The sequence below is a fragment of the Microcaecilia unicolor genome, chromosome 12 (assembly GCF_901765095.1).
Source record: "Microcaecilia unicolor chromosome 12, aMicUni1.1, whole genome shotgun sequence".
Classification (NCBI taxonomy): Eukaryota; Metazoa; Chordata; class Amphibia; order Gymnophiona; family Siphonopidae; genus Microcaecilia; species Microcaecilia unicolor.
Window position 1 is genome coordinate 39,621,803 of NC_044042.1, and position 21,058 is coordinate 39,642,860.

At 40.7% G+C, this 21,058-nt stretch overlaps 1 protein-coding gene across 1 annotated transcript in view; it reads right to left on the reverse strand.

Annotated features, from left to right (window-relative positions):
• LOC115481940 (interleukin-18-like) overlaps positions 1–21,058 on the reverse strand; it is a 101,437-nt gene that overhangs the window by 20,785 nt on the left and 59,594 nt on the right. Inside the window, exons 3-4 of the mRNA XM_030221425.1 lie at positions 13,756–13,829; positions 216–365 (exon numbers count right to left, since the gene is read on the reverse strand). Coding sequence (XP_030077285.1) covers positions 216–365; positions 13,756–13,829 — 224 coding nt within the window. The remainder of the gene's footprint in view (positions 1–215; positions 366–13,755; positions 13,830–21,058) is intronic.

Here is a 21,058-nt window from a genome sequence, read left to right on the forward strand (position 1 = left end):
TTTTTAGTCTGGTGGAATTGTTGGAAACTATTGATTTACCCACACCAGGTTGATTTCATTGAAACCCTTACATTTCTATTGAGTTTCCTGGTCTTAGGCCAGGACTTAACCATTAGGCTACTCTTCTACTCCAAGACTAGATTTGTCTAGATCTGTAAAAAAGGCAGTCACTTTGCAGCAACAAAGATGTCTCATGTGAGGAAGCCAGGTCATACCTTTGTGCTTCTCCTGCACAGTCTGAGCCCGAAATACAGCATAGCTCTCTGGTTCATCTGGATACGCCACCAGTGTGTCATTTAAACGGTTCTCAATCAAGGCTTGTAAGGGTTGGTTGTCATACATTTTCCATGAGTCTGCTTGCAATTCTGTCAATACAAACAGAAGACTGCAGTGGTTTTTCAGGTGAATGCAAGAAATAGAAAAGGTTTGCTTTTGATACTATTATTTTTGGAATTGCTGGTAACTCCTCCTCTCTTTGAGCTTTAAACTCAGTTATAACCACCTTCACAGGAACCTATGGTATCTCACTTTATCTAGCCCCATTACTGCACTGACAATCCCCAGTCAGTTTCCCTCTAGAACCCTACAACATGGACTCAAAATCTGACCACTAGAAGTCAATGTTGAGCAAGTTTCACCAGCTCTGTCTATTCCAGAGATTATCATACTCTGGGAATTGACCTCAGGCCTTTCAGATGAGGAAGCATAGGACTTGCTGATGATCCACCTGGCCAACAAGAAACAGATGTGATAAAAATAAAAATACCCTAGCAAATCAAATAAGCGAGATATAATTAAATAGATCATATCTAAAAGTAATTCTCATTACCTCTGTCTTGGCTGAGTTCTGAGGGCAAAAAAAGGGGGGGGGGGGAGGGAAGAAAGAAAATTAGTCCTATAAAATGTAAGGCTGCCAACTGGATCCAGGTTTGCAGGATAGGGTTGATCCAGTCCTGGGTTTACTCCAGTGCATGCTGAGACTTGTAGTCTTGCTTTTCTTAGGGAATGCATTGGGGGAATCAGAACTACAAATCCCTGCATGCAACAGGGTAAATCCAGGACTGGATCAATGCTATCCTGCGAATCTTGATCCAGTTGGCAGCCTTATATAAATGTAAAAAGATAAGAATAGTTTCCTACAGGACTTCATCATTTGAAGAGTCAACATGGAAAAGGTTCCTATTATATCATATACCAATATAGTAAATGATGGCCTCTATATGTACATATAAGGAGTGTAAGGCCCTTCTAGACAGCCTAGCTCAGTGATGGCGAACCTTTCAGAGACCGAATGCCCAAACAGCAACCCCAAATCTAATTATTTATCGCAAAGTGCCGGTACTCATTATGGGTGGGGTCACCACATATGACTCCACCCCTATGATAGCCACACCCCTTACACCAGCCATGGCGCATATAAACAGACATCATTGAAAATATTATACTAGTATAGGAGAAAAAAATAACATGATTTTCTTTCATTATAAACCATTTCTGTAAGCTGTTACAGCTCTAGTATACCCAGTGCAAAATAAGACAGCAGATGTAAATTCTCAAATTGGACATATTCCAAACACTAAAATAAAAATAAAATGATTTTTTCTACCTTTGTTGTCTGGTAGTTTTGTTTTTCTATCCATATTGGTCCTAGTCGCTGATTCTGTTCTCTTAACTCCGTTTCCAGGGCTTCCTTTCCATTTATTTCTTTACTTTCCTCCTTTCTTCTTCATTTCTTGCCCTCCATCCATGTCCAGCAACCCTCCTCTCCCCTCCAGCCACAAATGTCCAGCAACCCTCCTCTCCCCTCCAGCCACCATCATCTCCCCCCTGCCCTCCCGCCTGCCCTCCCAGCACCAGGCATTCCTCCCTCCCACTGAGCACCAGGCCTCCCTCCCTCCCACCCAGCACGCGATTGCTTGGTTTTTTTTTTGTCACACGTAGGATGAAGGTAAAGTGGCTTGGCACGCATGCCCTCTCTGGCACGCGGGCCATAGGTTCGCCATCACTGGCCTAGCTTATCTCCTGTTGCCATGGCTAATTCCAGGGTATTAGGCGTCCTAAGTAAACCTTGCACCCCTTCCCAATTACTTTTCAGGCTCCTAAGCCACTCCCCAAAGTTTTAATAATTAACCTCAACAATCAAGACTACCCTAATATCACCTGTCCCAGCATGAGTTGATTGCTGTCTGAATTTTTCCGGTTGTCAGGATCTATTGTCTTGCATTGAGTGCCTCTGCTGTTTGCTGCCCCCTAGAAGATGCTGCCTTAGGGACTGCCCAGTTTGCCTAATGTTATAATATTGTGAACCCCCAGCTGATCTCTGACTTCCAGCGAGATGCGCAGAGCCAACAAACTCCATAAAATCTAAAAGGATAATTTGGCTAGAAATGATGTGAGCACCATCTTAGGGGCTGACCGTGGACAATTCACTAGGAAGTCCTAGTCTGGGGGTTACTTTACTAAACTTTTAAGATACTACAGTTGAGGAGTTGGGCATGTTGCTAGTAGGAATGTGCATTCATTTGAAACAACATTTACCTTGTCATTTTGTATTGTTTAACCCAAAATAAAAAGGAAAAAATATTTGAAATCTTGGCTATTTTCCCATGTTATCAAAAATGTGCACTATTGATTGATAGTGGGAACTATACAGGGTGAGGCAAAAAAAAAAAAAAAAAGAAACCCTCTAGAGTTTTTTTTTTTGCCTTTTTCTCAGCAACCACTTTGAATTTCAATGAGAAATTTTATGTATTTATTTAGTCTTCATACTTACATATTGCTATTAAACAACATTTAATTCTGTTAAGCTATGTTCATGTGACTGACATTTTAGCGTTACTACCTAAAGATTTTTGCACGTTAAAAATGTTCAAGCTAAGACAGTAAAATAAGGTAATTCAAACGAAACAATAAATAATGTGTCAGAATTTCTCAGTCACTGTCAATGCTCCAAATGCCCATCCCCAGCTTTAAGTTGCTTTGGTAAGTTCTGAACAGCCTTGTGGATCAGTCCCTGTGGGAGGCTGTCCCAGATCATCTGCAGTGTTTCCTTGAGTTTCTGGCTTTGGGTGGAGTTTTTCATAGGCCTCCAACTTTGCTGCCAAGATAAGAGTCTTTGGGGCTCATTTTCAAAGCACTTAGACTTAGAAAGATCCATAGGTTACTATAGAACTTTGTAAGTCTAAGTGCTTTGAAAATACAGCTCTATGTCACTGTGGCATCATTATCAGTAAGCTGGTATCCCATTTTATTTTAAAATAATGGTAGTTTTACAGTGCAAACATTTCTGAACGTGCGAAAATTGCTGGGTGGTCATGCTAAAAAGTCTGTAACTTCGCCATGTTTAAAGATAATCTCATTCCACTCAGCACATAAATGTAAATGGTAACAACAAATAAAGCTATAAAATTTCACACTGAAATTCTAAGCGGTTGCTGAGAAAATAGCAAAAACCTCTAGGGGGTTAGTTTTTTTGCTTTGCCCTGTAGATAGTAGCATGCACTAGTGACAATATTCCTCTCAAAACAAAACATTTTTTAGAAACCTATTGTAATATATGGTAACATTTATTAAATGTTTTTATTTCCTGGGGCTCTGGGGGAGGGGGCTTGTTCCAGGGTTTTGGTGGAGGCTGCTGGCTGGAAAAGGTTTAAAGTTAGTTTGGGAATTTTTAATGGAGTTAGCTGAAGAAAGTGTGAGATGTTTCTTAAATATGGTTTTATTTTTCAAGGAATAAACCATGATTAAGTGGGGATTGTACTTTAAAATGTTCCTTGCTGTTTTGGGTACAAGTCAGGTTAAAATTGACTTTGAAATTCTCTGTGTAGGAAGTTTTGCAGTAACTTTTATGGGGGGAAGGGAAATCCAAGATTCTAAACCATACATCTAAGAAAAAAAAAACCTCCAGTCTTTAGCTGACAAGCTGATTGGTTGAGTGATGTCAGGTGTTCCTCTAGTGGGGGACTGGGGGTGAGTTGCCAGGGAGCAGTGTTGCCAGGTGGGCGGTTTTACCGCCCAATTGGGTGGTTTTCCGCGACCCGCCGCGGGAAATTTTTGCCCGCGGCGGGTTGCGGTTTTTTGGGCTGTTTTTGGGCTTCAGGGCGGTTTTTTCAGCCGCGGGGGGGCGGGGTTAGTGACGTTTGTGGGCGGGGTTAGTGACGTGGGAGGCGGGGCCGATGACGTGGGAGGCGGGGGCCGATGACGGGGAGGCGGGGCCAATGACAGGGAGGCGGGGCCGGTGACGTGGGAGGCGGGGCCAATGACGGCGGGGGCGGGGTTGATGACGGCGGGGGCGGGGGTGATGACGCGGGGGTGGGGGTGTCAGGGGCGGGGTTTGTGTTTGGGCGGGTTTTGGGCTGTTTTTTGGGCTGGATTGGGCTGGAAAAAATTTTTCCACCTGGCAACCCTGCCAGGGAGACGGCTGAGTGAACTGAAGACCAGAGGAGGGAATGACTGGGATAGAAACGTATGCTGAGTGTGTGAAATGTAAGAGGAATAAAAGTATATTTTATGAGTTTAAAGTGAAATAAGTGACATTGAAAAAGGGTACTTTGATATTGAAAGTGAGCTGAGGTGAGTGTGAATGGTGTTTCAGAGATAGAACTGGGTTCCAAGAGATAAAAAGTGAGTTACAATTTTGTGGAATGAGAGTCTGTATGCTAAGGTACTAAGAGGACACATGGCTGCCTACCCTGGTAAGAGTGAGGGAGGCTGTGCTTTGTGCTGGAAATTGTACTAAATGAGAAAGCCTATAAGGGTGTCAGGAAAAAGTGTGTAAGGATTTTAACTGTGACACAGGGGAAGGACTGAGAGGTGAATCTGTTATTTGGAGAAAGTTGCTAGTAGGAAATGTCTGGGTGGAAGGTGGGTTGTTTGTGAGTGCTCTGAGTTCAGTGCAAGGTTTGTCAGGTGGCAGATTAAGCCCTGCTTTTGGATGAGAGTGCTGTATTTTCCAGATTGATCTGATAGCTGTGCAGGGAAATGTTATATTTATATGTGAAGTCTGTGAGATGAAATGTTGAATCACCATTTGAATATGGAATGGGTTACTGTGTGAGATCTCTGAATGCAGTGTGAAGCCTGCTGGATTTTAGAACAGGGAATCAACAGTGAGAAATAGGTTTTGTAGTGAGAAAACCTTTAACTTATTTTATTTCAATTAGAGAGTGTGGCCACAGTATTGAGAACTGATTAATTGTCACCAGAGTGGAGTCCGTTCCTGGACAAGCAGGGAGTTTTAAGGGCTTTGCCTCCATTTATTTTCTTTATAAGTGAGGTTTTAGGAAGAAGAATTCTGTAGATCATCCGCTGAAGGATTTCCAGATGAGCTCCAACGCAAGAAAGACATCATCTAAGTAAATTCAACTACAGCTAAGTGACATTGCCAAGGGTGTTGAACGGAATATATTATTTTTTTTCACAACATTTTAAGGGAAAACAAAGGAACAGACCATCAGATATTAAAAATCCATGAGATCCCTGCAAAAACACCAATAGTGCACACAAAGAGACCAATTTTTACATCAGGAAAGAGAATAACCACAAATATCTGATTTTGATAAAAGACAATTTAAATACTTATCTGAAAAGGTTCTTTTCTGCCTTTTTAGGTGAAACAGACAAAGTTAAGGGCATACATGCAGTTCTACATTTGAATGTTGAATATGTTATTGCAGTTCTATTAAGCCGCACACTAATTGTGAATTAATTTGAATGAAAATTTGCTTGAATTTGTATTCAATAAAGAAAAAGATAATTTGCAAATCTGAAGGTGAGGTTCTTCCAGTTCAGGAACAAATCCTAAATTTAGCTTCTTTTCCTCCTTAATTCTTTGAGAGTAAAGGATGAGGTTAGTTTATTTGTTCCACTCCCTCGGCTGTGAGTGTGTGTTCCCTGGATATTCGCCACGACTACAACCATCAGGTATCTGGGAGCACATCACTACAGTCCAGCCGAGAGGGGTGGTAACACTATTCAAGATGAAAAATCCCATAAAGGACATAGGAAACTAAACAAAATGAAAATTTTTGGTCTGCACATGCTTTATTGCTGCTACAGGGCTTGCAGGCCATTACTTCTGTAAGTGACTCCTGACTCTTAAAATTTACAACACTGCACTTTAGTCAAAAGGAATGTTTGGCATCCCTTAAACAAATAACTAATTTGGTACTTGAATAAAGGTTTAATTCCTGGGGCATTTAAAAAGGGTGTGGTGTGACCATAGCTGAAACAATCTAATAAGATCCATCCATTGTCCTATGTCAAACATCCCTTTTTGTAGAGAAAATCTTGGAAAAGGTGCTGTCATTACAGGCAATCTGGCTTACTTAGATCACCAGTCTGGATTTAGGAAGTGCCATAGCACTGAAACTACTCCTTTTGAAACTCAAAAGCATTTTATTCATATAGTAGTACCGCTATAGAGACAAGTGTCCTAGCCTCCAATATTCAGCAGCACTATCTGGATAGTGCCACAAAGGAGGGGGCAGTTATCAATGTGTGGTACTGCATCTTCATGCTTTGAGATTAATGAAGGTACACATTTGATTCTGGTATTGTTATACCTCGGTGTATCTTTTGATACCATTGGGTATTTTTGTAGGGCTGTACTAGTGTCCGCTGGGACAAAACAAACAGACAGATAAAGAAATGTTTACAGAGATTAGGAAAGCTGGCAAATTGGGCAACACTACAGTAATGGGTGATTTCAATTACCCAATATTAACTGGATACGTTTTACATCAGGAAATGCCAAGGAGATAACATTTCTAAATGTAACAAATGACTACTTCTTGGAGCAACTGGTTCAGGAACAGAGAAGAGGGGGGGCCATTTTGGATCTGGTCCTTGGTGGTGTGCAGAGCATAATGTGAGAGGTGGCAGTGTTGGGTCCCCTGGGAAACACTGATCATAACATGATCAAGTTTGAGCTACTATCTGGGATGAACCCAAAAAGGAAATCTACTGTAGCTGCATTTAATTTTCAAAAGAGCGACTATAATAAAATGAGGAAAATGGTTGAAAAGAAGCTAAAAGGATCGGCTGCTAAGGTTAGGACACTAAATCAAGCATGGATGCTATTCAAAAATACCATCTTGGAAGCCCAGACCAGATGCATTCCACGTATTTGCAAAGGTGGAAAGAAGAGAAAACGTCAGCTGGCATGGTTAAAAGATGAAGTAAAAGAGGCTATTACAGCCATATGATTTTCCTTTAAAGAATGGAAAAGGACCCAAATGAAGAAAATAAGAAGCAACATAAGCACTGGGAAGTCAGATGCAAAGCATTAATTAGGAAGGCTAAAAATGAATATGAAGACAAACTTGCCACAGAGGCTAAAACTCACAATAAAAACTTTTTCAGATATATCAGAAGCAAAAAGCTTGTGAGAGAATCCGTAGGACCCTTAGATCACGAGGAGCAAAAGGGGCACTCAGGAAGGACAAGGCCATAGCAGAGAAACTGAATGAATTTTTTGCTTTGGTCTTTATGGAAGAAGATGAAAGAGATCTGCCTGTACCAGAAATGGTTTTCAAGGGTGATGATGCGGAGGACCTGAAAGAAATCTCGGTGAACCTGGAAAATAAAATGAGCCAAATTGACAAATTAAACAGTAGTAAATCACCTGGACCGGATGGCATACATCCAAGGGTACTCAAAGAATTCAAGCATGAAATTGCTGATCTGCTGTTAGTAATATGTAACCTGTTGTTAAAAATCGTCCATAGTACCTGAAGATTGGAATGTGTCCAATGTGACGCTGGTTTATAAAAAGGGTTCCAGGGGTGATCTGGGAAATTACTGATGTTATCAGTACTGGGACTGGTGCTATTTAACATATTTATAAATGACTAGTAAAAAAGCCCCGTTTCTGATGCAAATGAAAGGGGGGCTAGCAAGGTTTTCTTCTGTGTGCATGTGGGAGTGTGTGTGTCCCTGCCCTCTGCCCTCTCTCCCCTCCCCCCTCTGAGTCCTTCACTGCTTTGCTGTGTTTTCCTTCACTGACTGTTTGTGTTACAGAGAGGGCGGGGCAGACACTCACGGGGAAACAGGATATCTCTCCCCCTTCACACTTCCGGCTGGAGGCTTCATAGAACGTTGGTGTTGCCTTTTATATAGAGAGATATGGAAATCAGAATGACGAGTGAGGTGGTTAAATTGCAGATGGCACAAAACTATTCAAGGTTGTTAAAACATGTGTGGACTGTGAAATATTGCAGGAAGACCTTAGGAAATTGAAATGGCAGATGAAATTTAACATGGACAAATGCAAGGTGATGCACATTGGAAAGAATAATCCGAATCATAGTTACCTGATGCTAGGCTCCACCTTGGGAGGTCAACACTCAAGAAAAAGATTTAGGTGTTGTTGTAGCTAATACACTGAAATCTTCTGTTCAGTGTGCGGCGGCAGCTAAAAAAGCAAACAGGGTGCTAGAAATTATTAGGAAAGGGATGGCGAATAAGACTGAAAATACTGTAATGCCTCTGTATTGCTCCATGGTGTGACCACACCTTGAGCATTGCATTTATTTCTGGTCTCCGTATCTCAAAAAAAGATATAGCAGAATTAGAAAAGGTTCAAAGAAGAGCGACCAAAATGATAAAGGGGTTGGAACTCCTCTTGTATGAGGAAAGGCTAAAGAGGTTAGGGTTCTTCAGCTTGGAAAAGAGACGGATGAGGGGGCATTATTATAATTTTTTAAAATATTTTTTAATATGGTTTAAGTATTGTATGATCATTTAGTATTTATCATATAGAATGTCTAAATATGTTTTGACTTTTTATTTGTTCTTATATATGTAATTGATTTATATACAATATTATTTTATGTATGTTTTGATTTTATTTTATAGTATTACCCCTGACGCAGCCTGATGGCGAAACGTGGCCACGTCGGGTATTGTTGTTTGCTTTTAGACCTTTGGGTCTTTCATTAAACTCCATTGTTTTATCATTCTGCTTTTTTAGTTCATATTTATTCTCGTAAGCAGAGTGCTGCCTTTTTATTTTTTGGATTTTAAAACTACTCCTACTCCTACTTATCATTTCTATAGTACTACTAGACATAAAAATATCTATTCCGCCTAAAGACTAAGCAGAGTACAAACAAGACACACACACATCTACTCCCAAACCACTCAGTGCTATTTAACTGGGTAGGAGCCTTTCCTGCCAAGTCAAATAGTGCTGAATATCAACCTGATGGTTATTTTAATAACATATTATGGGGTCACATCCATTCAAGCATATTTTGGTGTTCTGCTGATGGTTTTAGAGGGAAATTTAGGGAATGGTAGCTTTTAAATAGAGGTTATTATTATTATTATTATTTATTGCATTTGTACCCACATTATCCCACCTTTTTGCAGGCTCAATGTGGCTTACAGAGTGTTATAATGATATAGTCATTACATGATCTTAAGTACAGTCGATAATAAGCTGAAGGTACATGAGGATTTAGATGGAAAGGTGTTAGGTAAGGTTGAGTGAGAAGTGTTTTTTGAAGCACTTGGGTGGTATAAGGAGTGATTTGTTTTGTTAAGGATGTCTTTTGTAGGCCTTGTTGAAGAGATGTCTTCAAAGATTTGCGAAAGCTGGTTAAGTTGTCCATGGTTTTTAGGGCCATGGGTAGTGCGTTCCATATCTGTGTGCTCTTGTACGCAAAGGTAGTCGCGTATGCCTGTTTGTATTTAATTCCTTTACAGCTGGGGAAGTTCAAATGGAGGAATTTGTGGGCTGATCTTTTGGCGTTTCTGGGCGGTAGGTCCACTAAGTTTAACATGTAGAGTGGGGCATCTGCGTGAATGATTTTGTGTACGGTCGTGCAGATCTTGAACTCAATTCGTTCCTTGAGTGGGAGCCAGTGCAGTTTCTCTCTTAGGGGCTTCACACTTTCATATTTAGTTTTTCCAAAAATGAGTCGGGCTGCGGTGTTCTGGGCTGTTTGGAGATTTTTAATGGTCTGTTCTTTACAACCTGCGTACAGGGCGTTTCAGTAGTCCAAGTGACATCACTAGTGATTGTACTAGGGTGCGGAAGATGTTTCTTGGGAAAAAAGGTTTTATTCTTTTGAGTTTCCACATCGAGTAGAACATTTTTTTCGTTGTATTCTTCACGTGGGTATCAAGTGTGAGGTTTCGATCAATAGTGACTCCAAGAATTTTCAGGTTTTCTGAAATGGGAAGTGTGCAGTATGGTGTGGTTATGGTGGGATAGTTGTTTGTATTATATTGGGAAGTGAGAACTAGACATTGAGTTTTTTCAGCGTTAAGTTTTAACTGGAATGAATCCGCCCAGGAGTGCATGATTTGGAGGCTCTGGTTGATCTCGTTGGTTATTTCGTTTAAATCACTTTTGAACGGGATGTGGATCGTGACATCGTCAGCATATATGTAGGGGTTAAGGTTTTGTTTGGCTAGGAGTTTGGCTAGTGGTATCATCATTAGGTTGAAAATAGTTGGTGAAAGGGGGGATCCTTGAGGGACTCCATATTCCGGTATCCAAGGTGGTGATCTATCGGTGTTCGTTGTTACTTGGTAGGATCTGGTGGTGAGGAATCCTTCGAACCATTTGAGAACTGGGCCTCCGATTCTGAAGTATTCTAATAGATGTAGTAATATTCCATGATCCACCATGTCGAAGGCACTAGACATGTCGAATTGTAGTACGAGTATGTTCTTGCCGGTTGCAATTGTTTTCTTGAATGAATTCATTGCAGACACTAGTACAGTTTCAGTGCTATGAATTGATCGAAATCCTGATTGAGACTCATGTAGAATTGAGTGTTTGGTCAGGTATTCCGTGAGTTGTTTCATCACTATGCCTTCCATCAGTTTTGTTATGAGCGGGATTGAGGCAACTGGTCGGTTGTTGGTTAGGTCCATTGTGCTTTTCTTAGCATCTTTTGGCAATGGAGTGAGTAGGATATTTCCTTTTTCCGAGGGGAAGAGACCATTTAGGAGTCTGTGGTTTACTTGGTTCGTGAGGTCTTTTTTGAATTGTTTGGGTGCGGCTCTTATTAGGCTGGTAGGGCAAATGTCAAGTTTGCATTGAGATTTGGCATATTTTCTGAGCCAGTGTGTGAGTTCCTCTACTGAAATCAAGTTGAAATTGGTCCACGATCGATCGGCTGGGTATTCCTCGATTTTGGGTCTAAGCATTCAAGGATGCTTGTGTACTCCATAGTATTGCTTGGTATCATGCGTCGGAGCTTTATGATTTTTTCATTGAAATAGTTCGCTAGGTTGGTTGCCGATGGGGTGTCTATGCTATTCGATGTGACCTGTGTGATATTTAGGAGATTGTTTACAAGTGAAAAGAGTTTGTGCGTGTCATTGTAATTTGGTCCTATTATAGTTTTGTAGTACGTTCTTTTGGTTTGTCTGATGTTGTATTTGTATTTTCTTTGTAGTTGTTTCCATTCTTTGAGTGTGTGCTCGTCTTTTTTTTTTTGGTTGGGTTTTATGTGAGGGTTTAGTGCTGATTTTTGAGTATTCTTATGTATGGCTGGGCTTTTGTTATCTACATCCATTTATATTTTGTTTGTATAAATGGACGGTACCTCATGAAAGGCTACAGAGGAAATTGGAGGGTCATGGGATAGGAGGAAATGTCCTATTGTGGATTAAAAACTGGTTGAAGGATAGGAAACAGAGAGTGGGGTTAAATGGGCAGTATTCACAATGGAGAAGGGTAGTTAGTGGGGATCCGCAGGGGTCAGTGCTAGGACCGCTGCTTTTTAATATACTTATAAATGATTTAGAGATGGGAGTAACCAGCGAGGTAATTAAATTTGCTGATGACACAAAGTTATTAAATTTGCTGATGACACAAAGTTATTCAAAGTCGTTAACTCGCGAGAGGATTGTGAAATATTACAGAAGGACCTTACGAGACTGGGCGGCTAAATGGCAGATGACGTTTAATGTGAATAAGTGCAAGGTGATGCATGTGGGAAAAAAGAACCCGAATTATAGCTACGTCATGCAAGGTTCTACGTTAGGAGTTACAGACCAAGAAAGGGATCTGGGTGTCGTCGTTGATAATACACTGAAACCTTCTGCTCAGTGTGCTGCTGTGGCTAGGACAGCAAATAGAATATTGGGTATTATTAGGAAAGGTATGGAGAACAGGTGTGAGGATGTTATAATGCCGTTGTATTGCTCCATGGTGCGACTGCACCTTGTGTATTGTGTTCAATTCTGGTTGCCGCATCTCAAGGATATAGTAGAACTGGAAAAGGTGCAGCGAAGGGCGACAAAAATGATAGCGGCAATGGGATGAATTCCCTATGAAGAAAGACTAAGGAGGCTAGGGCTTTTCAGCTTGGAGAAGAGACGGCTGAGGGGAGACATGATAGAGGTATGTAAAATAATGAGTGGAGTGGAACAGGTGGATGTGAAGCGTCTGTTCACGCTTTCCAAAAATACTAGGACTAGGGGGCATGTGATTAAACTACAGTGTAGTAAATTTAAAACAAATCGGAGAAAATGTTTCTTCACCCAACGTGTAATTAAACTCTGGAATTCGTTGCCGGAGAACGTGGTGAAGGCAGTTGGCTTGGCAGAGTTTAAAGGGGGGTTGGACAGACGGTTTCCTAAAGGACAAGTCCATAGACCGCTACTAAATGGACTTGGGAAAAATCCACAATTACGAGAATAGCATGTATAAAATGTTTGTAAGTTTGGGTAGCTTGCCAGGTGCCCTTGACCTGGATTGGCCGCTGTCGTGGACAGGATGCTGGGCTTGATGGACCTTTGGTCTTTTCCCAGTATGGCATTACTTATGTACTTATATGTACTTAAGTTACGTCTTATGGACATGTCTATTGGGGCAATTCTATGAATTGGCGGCTCAGTTTAGGCACTCCAGTACTATGCATTTAGCACCAATTCTATAATGGCATCTTGGCACTAGGATTTCGTTAGAGAATACTAGTGTATGTTGGCATTGACACACCCATGTTTAGGTACGCCCTCTTATGCCATGTCAAAGTGCACCAAGTGACCTGTGTAATTTATAGTATTCTATAGACTATGGGCCCAATATTCAGACTGCGGGAGTTAGCCTGGCTAACTCCTGCAGTTGGCGCTGAGCCTGGATATTCAATGCCGGGTCGTTTCCAGTGACCAGCACTGAATATCTGAGGCTGGTTCAAACTTAACCAGCCAAGCCAATATTCAGCGCTGACTGGTTAAGTCTGAACCAGCCAAAGATAGGCCTAGCACTCACATGGCCAAATATGGCCACCAAGCTTGTGCTGAAAGGCGGTGGATAGCCAGTTATATCACACTATATAACTAGATATCTGCTAACCGTGAATTTTTGGTGGGTCATGGCCTGCCATGTCCCACTGAAAATTCGAGGATAGCGGTTATGGTGCATTTAACCAGCCAGGTGCCGATCCTGGCCAGTTAAATGCTTTGTACCTGGGAGAAATGCCCATGGCCTACTCATGCTCTGCCCACATGTATGCCAAGGTGCTACCTTATAGAATATAGCCTACTGTACACAGGAGCCTAGAGGCATATTTTCAAAGCACTTAGCCTTCCAAAGTTCCATAGGTTTCTATGGAACTTTGGAAGGCTAAGTGCTTACCATTGGCACCGTTGACATGCCTAAGTGGTACGTACCGCTAGGCACCAGCTTATAGAATTTCCCCATATGTTTTTAACATACTCTAGAGTTTTCGAGTAAGATGGAATATAAAAATAAGTAAAAGTACATTTAAAAGCAAAGGGAAATATATTTACCTTGAAAGTAAAGGATTTCCTCCTGTTCCTTAATGAAGAGCACATTTAGGTCACTTGTGGTTAAAGTATAGGAACTGAAAAAGATAGAAATTAGTCACACTCCAGGAGGAAATGACTTCTTAGGTTGCTTTTCAGGGACTATTTTTAAACATTGAGATTATTATATATGTATAAGTTGATTGACACCAGCACATCACAATGGATAATTATGAAGATATTCTAGAAGCAATGATGGATTTCATGAAGCACCACCCTTAGGCACTGGTGGTGTCATTATTGATGCCTCCCCCCCAAGGGACTCCAAACCTTTTTTTAACTTCTACTCCAGCAAATGAGTGTGAGGCATAAGTCATATCATGGACCCTACCCAATTAATCCCCAAGTACACTCACTACAGTTGGAGGATACCTTCCTAGAGCATAGTTCCTAAGGTTTGGAGGGAGGAGGAGGGAAGTGTTTTTTCAGGATGATAAACAGAAATAAAAGAAAGCAAAATAAAGTGCTACCTTTTTTTTATTGGACTAACTTGATGTATAACCTTCTTCTTCAGGTCAGGTATTTTATTTAGTTATTTAAAAAATTTCTATTCTGCATAATCCTACAACTCTTGGCAGATCACAATGTTACATACATAATAAAAAAGAATCATAAAACATACAGATATTCATTATACAAATAAGCTCTTAGAACATGAACACATTCAGTATGACAAATAGACTGTTACACAGCACAAAAAAAGTCAGTTAGCTTCAACATATTAAAACCATCATCACTAACCATTAGAAAAAGACTAAATAAAAAGGAATGCTTTCAAATGTTTACAAAACTGAAGAAGTGAAGTCATACTATCCAGCTTGTTTTCGAAAGAGAAAGACGCCCATATTTCGACCCAAATCGGGAGATGGGAGTCCGTTTCCCGTGGGCGCCCAAATCGGTATAATCGAAACCCTATTTTTGGCATCCTCAACTGCAGTCCGTCACGGAGACAAACAAAGATCACCGGGGCGTGTCAGAGGCGTGGCGAAGGTGAGAGTGGGACGTTGTTATCGGCTGAGGAGAGATGGGCGTCTTTAGCTGATAATCGAAACAAGAAGGACGTTTTTGATGAGAATTTGGTCCGCTTTATTTGGACCCTTTTTTTTCAGGTCCAAGTCCCAAAAAATGCCCCAACTGACCACATGACCACCGGAGGGAATCGGGGATGACCTCCCCTGACTCCCCCAGTGGTCACTAAACCCCTCCCACCAAAAAAAAACACTTTACAAACTTTTTTTGCCAGCCTCAAATGCCGTACCCACCTCCATGATTGCAGAATGTGTTCTATCCTCTGACAGCCTTTCCCTGGTTCTGATGTGGGTCTCGGGTGAGTGTGACACCTTTTCTATTAAGGGCACTGCAGAGTCACATCAGCAATGCATTGTGGTGGGTGTAGGGTATTGGGCTCCGTGATTCCACTAGCTTGTGTTAAATGCTCACGATGTTGGTAGGCTCTACTCCCATGGTGCTTTTCCCTCTGCTTACTGGGTCAGAGTGTGCCCTATGCAAGTAGGTAAACCACCCAGATACAAAGCATTACAATAATCAAGCCAAGGAGTTATAACATATTGGGGCTCATTTTTAAAGCACTTACTTACTAAGTTCCATAGCATCTGATAGCACTATAGAAATAATAATAAGTAGTAGTAGTATGTTATGTTATGTACCCTATACTGTTTATTGTAAGCCACATTGAACTCAGACTTGTTTGGAATAATGTGGGATATAAATGTCACAAATAAATAAAATCAAGGACTTACTCCCCGCCAGCTCTCTTAAAATATAAGATTCAAGGCAGGTTACAACAGATAAAAAATGAGAACTGATACACATTATCAGGAATTACAAGAAAAAATACAAATCTAAGTAAAGTTCATGTGCCCCTTGGCCTTGTGTACAGATACGTTTTTAAAGCATTTCAAAATAAATATAACTTCTTATCAAAAGCAGCTCAGATGGGAGGTTATTCCAATAATGAGCCGCTCCTCCACTCCCACCCAGGGGTTGATGGGTACTGGATGCTTCCATGTTTATTCACACAATTAGAGCCTTATAGAGGAGCAGAGACAGGATACAAGGCCATCCTTGATGCACTGAAAGCTTATTTCAGTCCCACTAGAAATTTATTCTAGAAAAAATTCATATATTTCCATTTGTCTTTTTTGTTCTGCTGGTGATTGTCAGCTGGAATTGCCTCCTGTGAATGACATTAGGTTGATGGAAACATGTTTGTGAGCCTTCTCTTTGATAGGGCAATACACTGAAACTTATTTAACTTATGCTGGATTGCTTAAGTTCTTGAAGATGTTGTAAGACTTAGGGGGGAAGTTATCAATGTGAGCTACTGTTAAGTGGGGTTATTTTACAACAAGCTGGGTTATTTTAGCACAGGTTCCCATTTTCTGCAATAAGACCATGTTAAAATAACCAGACTTCTGTAAAAATAACCCTACTTAACAATAGCTCATTTTGATATCTTCCCCCCTTAATTTTTTGGGTTTGGTTTTCTAACCACCAGAACATACCAAGTAAAATCAAACTCAACCATATCACCACCGTGGAAACCATTATCACCAATACTCTTCAACGTAATGATGATCCCATTGGCAAAGTCCTTATCCAATCAAGGCCTCAACCCGTTCATCTATGCAGATGATGTCACAATCTATATCCCCTTCAGACATGATTTGATAGAACCAATGAAATCAATGAAGGACTGAACATCATGGACTCTTGGGCAAACTCTTTCCAACTGCAATTGAACGCTGAAAAAACACACTGCCTCATCCTCTCATCTCAACATAACAAGTACAAACCCACAACCATAAACACTCCAGAATACACCCTCTTCACCTCAGACAGCCTAAAAATACTCGGCGTCACAATTGACCGCAACCTTACTCTTGAGAGCCAAGTAAACTCCGTAATAAAGAAAATGTTCTATTCAATGTGGAAACTTATACGCGTTAAAACTTTCTTCCCAAGGGAAATTTTTTGAAACCTAATACAATCAATGGACCTAAGCCATGCAGACTGTTGCAACGGAATCTATGCGGGATGTAAAGAACAACTCACAAAAAAACTCGAAACCGCCCAAAACACAGCAGCCAGGCTGATATTCGGCAAAACACGATTCGAAAGTGCTAAACCCCTCCGAGAAAAGCTGCATTGGCTCCCAATCAAAGAATGGATCATCTTCAAAATCTGCACCCTGATCCACAAAAGTATCTATGGCGTAGTCCCAGGATACATGATAGACCTTATAGACCTACCAACCAGAAACAAAACCGGAACATCAAGAACATATCTAAACCTACATTACCCAAATTGCAAAGGACTCAAATACAAAACAACTTATGCATCTAACTTCTCCTACATAAGCGCACAACTATGGAATGCACTCCCAAAAACTGTGAAAACAATCCATGACCACCTAAACTTCAGGAAATCACTAAAAACCAACCTCTTCAAAAAGGCTTACCCCACTGATCCAACGTAAACCCCCACACCAGGCAATACAGCAAGACCAATGATAGTACTGAACAATATACAATCTCTACTCCTTTCGACCCCCATGATGCCTGTTACCCATCTACCTCATTCGACCACAACATAACCTTGTATTTGTTTCTCAACCAGAGTTGGCGAACACCTTTACGGTACTATGTAAGCCACAATGAGCCTGCAAATAGGTGGGAAAATGTGGGGTACAAATGTAACAAATAAATAAAATAAATATACATCTGGATGGTTTTGTGTTGTTTTATATACTGGTTTTACGACCTCTAATGTATAGATCATTTCTTTTGTGCAAATATTAAGACATCTGAAGTTTTAATAAAGTCTAAAAAAAAATCTGAACATATATATACACACATACATGTTTTGCTGCTGCAAACAGGAGGAGGGTGAATCCACTGGTAATTTTATTATACATTTGAGAGAGAAAGTAGCAATATGTGAGTATAATACAGCTGATTCAGGATAAACTAGTCCTTGGCATATGTCACTGCCTACTGAGAAAACGAAACTTAGCGCTCCTTTTACGATGCAGCACCACCGGTTAGTGTTGCGCTGAATGTGAAGAAGCCAATTCAATTCCCATAGGCTTCTTCACATTCGGCACACATTAATCAATAGTGCCTCTTTGTAAAAAGAGCCCCTTGGTGACCAGAAAATGAGATGAGGACTGGTAGGTGGCAGTGTTTGATTACAATTGTTACGAGAGCACTGAGCCTTGTGAGGAAATTGCAGAGTTTTTTTCAACATCTTTTTTGTCAGTAATGCAAGTATTTGGTTTCCTTAGGTTGCAGTGACCTTGTGTTCATTTTTTCCCCTCTATTATCTGCTTACTGCTGGCAGTGTTTGGGCTGAAGCAGCCTTGAGAATTGTGCGTACACAGACCTTCTCTGAGCCTGATGACTTTTTGAGTGGTATCTTTCTTGGCATATCATAGTTGACAATCCCTGACACAGCCTTCTTACACTGAAACATGGTCTGTGTTGGGTCTTTGTCAACTATTTTATTGACTGCATATAGAATAAGTTTGACATCTTCTGAGTAGTGTATCATCTCCTTTATTGGTCTCCTACCACTTTTTTTCTCATCTTGTTTTCTGCATAAGTTTTTCCTTTTCTTGTTTTTTTGCTTTTTTGACTTGCTAATACAGGCATCACAGAAGAATGACCCCTAACACAATAAGAGGGTCTTTTAATAAGCTGCGGTAACATTTTTAGCTTGTGGTAGAAATCAGCTGGCTGTACACTTTATATTCCTATGGACGTCTTGGCATTTACTGCCAGATGATTTTTACTGCAAGCTAAAAACACTACTGTGTCTTAGTAAAGGACCCCCTAAGTGACAGCAGTGACCACCTGTAATCAAATCTGCAGCATGTAGGTACTGGAGCAATGTTCATAAGAGAAACAAAGAACAATGCTGAGGGTATGGGAGTACATGCAGTAGCCCGAATCAGTTGCGAAAGCGTTCCAACAAAGCCAAATGTGAAACATTCAGTAGCTATAAGCTGCATAAGTTGGAAGTGATATATATATATATTTTTTATTTTATTACATTTGTACCCCGTGCTTTCCCACTCATGGCAGGCTCAATGCGGCTTACATATTATATACAGGTACTTATTTGTACCTGGGGCAATGGAGGGTTAAGTGACTTGCCCAGAGTCACAAGGAGCTGCCTGTGCCTGAAGTGGGAATTGAACTCAGTTCCTCAGGACCAAAGTCCACCACCCTAACCACTAGGCCACTCCTCCACTTTGTAAACCGCTTTGATGTCGATCGCTCTTCAGCAGTATAGCAAGAAATAAAGAAACTTGAATCACCTTAATAGGATATTAGAACATTCAAATAACACAGATATGATGCTCACACTGTCAGCACGATATAATGAAACATCTTAATAGGCAGGGCAATATGGGGCAAATGCAGTTGAGACTTGTAGACAGAATACAAGGTGGTTAGGACAAAATAATAGGAATAAACAGATGGATAAATTGAAGGTAAATTATACCTACAATTGAATTAGGTATGTGGAATCGAACCCAGTTCCCCAGGACCAAAGTCCACCACTCTAACCACTAGGCCACTCCTCCAGTCAGATGATGCAGATTGCTTTCTACCGATTTGATCTTCTCAAAGGAGAGCTCTGGCAGTATTGGGGCAATTCTGTAACAGGGCACCCCCTTTTATGTTTATTAAAAGTTTTGATACCCCTTGGTTACTATGCACAGACTACAGTGACATACAAAGTTAAAAGAGATCATAAAATTGAAAAGAACGCCAAGCAAAGACGAGAGAGACTAGGAACCAACCACGCCAAGACTCAATGGGAAAAAGGAGAGGCATAGCAAACCAAATAAATGGGCTGCTGCAGCTGAGCAGGCCATTCTGGCCTCAGGAAGTCGTAACAGAAAGACCAAAGGCCTTTTTAAAACGTGTCTTCAAAAGAATTTTAAATTTGGTGAACAACAACTTTGACCTTATATGGGGAGGGAGATTGTTCCAGAGAAAAGGAGAAAGAAAATAAAAAGCAGCTGAACAGGTAGACTCGTAGTGGGCACATTTTGAAGGTGGCAATAGAGCGTAGAAGATGAGGGGTCATGTGGGGAATCACAAGGGAGGAAAGATAGGAAGGGGCACCAAGGTATAGGGCTTTGTGGGTTAGACTGAGGACTTTAAACCAACATCTCTAAGGGTCTGGTAACCAGTGCAAACAAATAAGGAGAGGGGGGATCAAATCTTTCCGTTTTACAGAGAAACTGAGCAGCAGGATTATGTAGTGTTTGTAGGTGACGCAATAAATAAGGGTTGCAATAATCCAACCTGGTGATGACAAATGCATGAATTAGAGGGTGAAGAGCCGAGAAATCTAAAAAGTGGCTGATGGACCATAGATGTCGCAACCAATAGGTACCCAATAATACAGCGCAGGGAGCCTATTCTATAAAGGCATCTGGGTGCCCTGATTCTGTTTATAAAATGGCAGCATAAACTCACATTGGTGCGCCTAAATTAAGGTGCAACCATTTACACCAGGCCAATGGCAGGTGTACATGGATACGCCTAAGTGCACCATGTATCGCATGTAACTTATAGCATTATATAAGTAGAGCACACAATTTGGAAACATGCCCATGTCCCTCTTATGCTCCACTCAAGTGTACACCCCATTGCAGTTATGCGCAGCACAGTATAGAACAATAGTGCACAAGTGGTGCTTTTCTGTGCACTTAGGGATCCTTTGACTAAGGCGTGCTAATGGATTTAGCTAATGATTAATGTGCGCTAAATGATAAGATGCCCATTATATTCTTATGGGTATCTTATCCTTTAGTGCATGCCAATTGTTAGCGTGTACTAAATCTGTTAGCATACCTTAGTAAAAGGACCCCTTACTGCATGAACCTGGTTATAGAACTGCTTTCACATGAATGGACACAAATGGTTTGTGAATCTCAGATTAAGTACCATGCTACAATCCTGGGCTGATATATAGGGGGTAATTCTATACAACAGGTTATAACAGTTGTGTGCAAATTGCATATGTAACTGATTAGAATATTAAAAAAAAAAAAGAAAAAAGCTCTCAAAATAGCTGTGGCACAGAAAAACGTACTTAAATCTATCCCACTAAAGATTCTGTGGAGTGTATCTGTTCTAATTTTGAAAATACAACAAGGGAAAAGCCTCAGAATTCCCCAACCTCCAGCCTATATATATATATATATATATATATATATATATATATA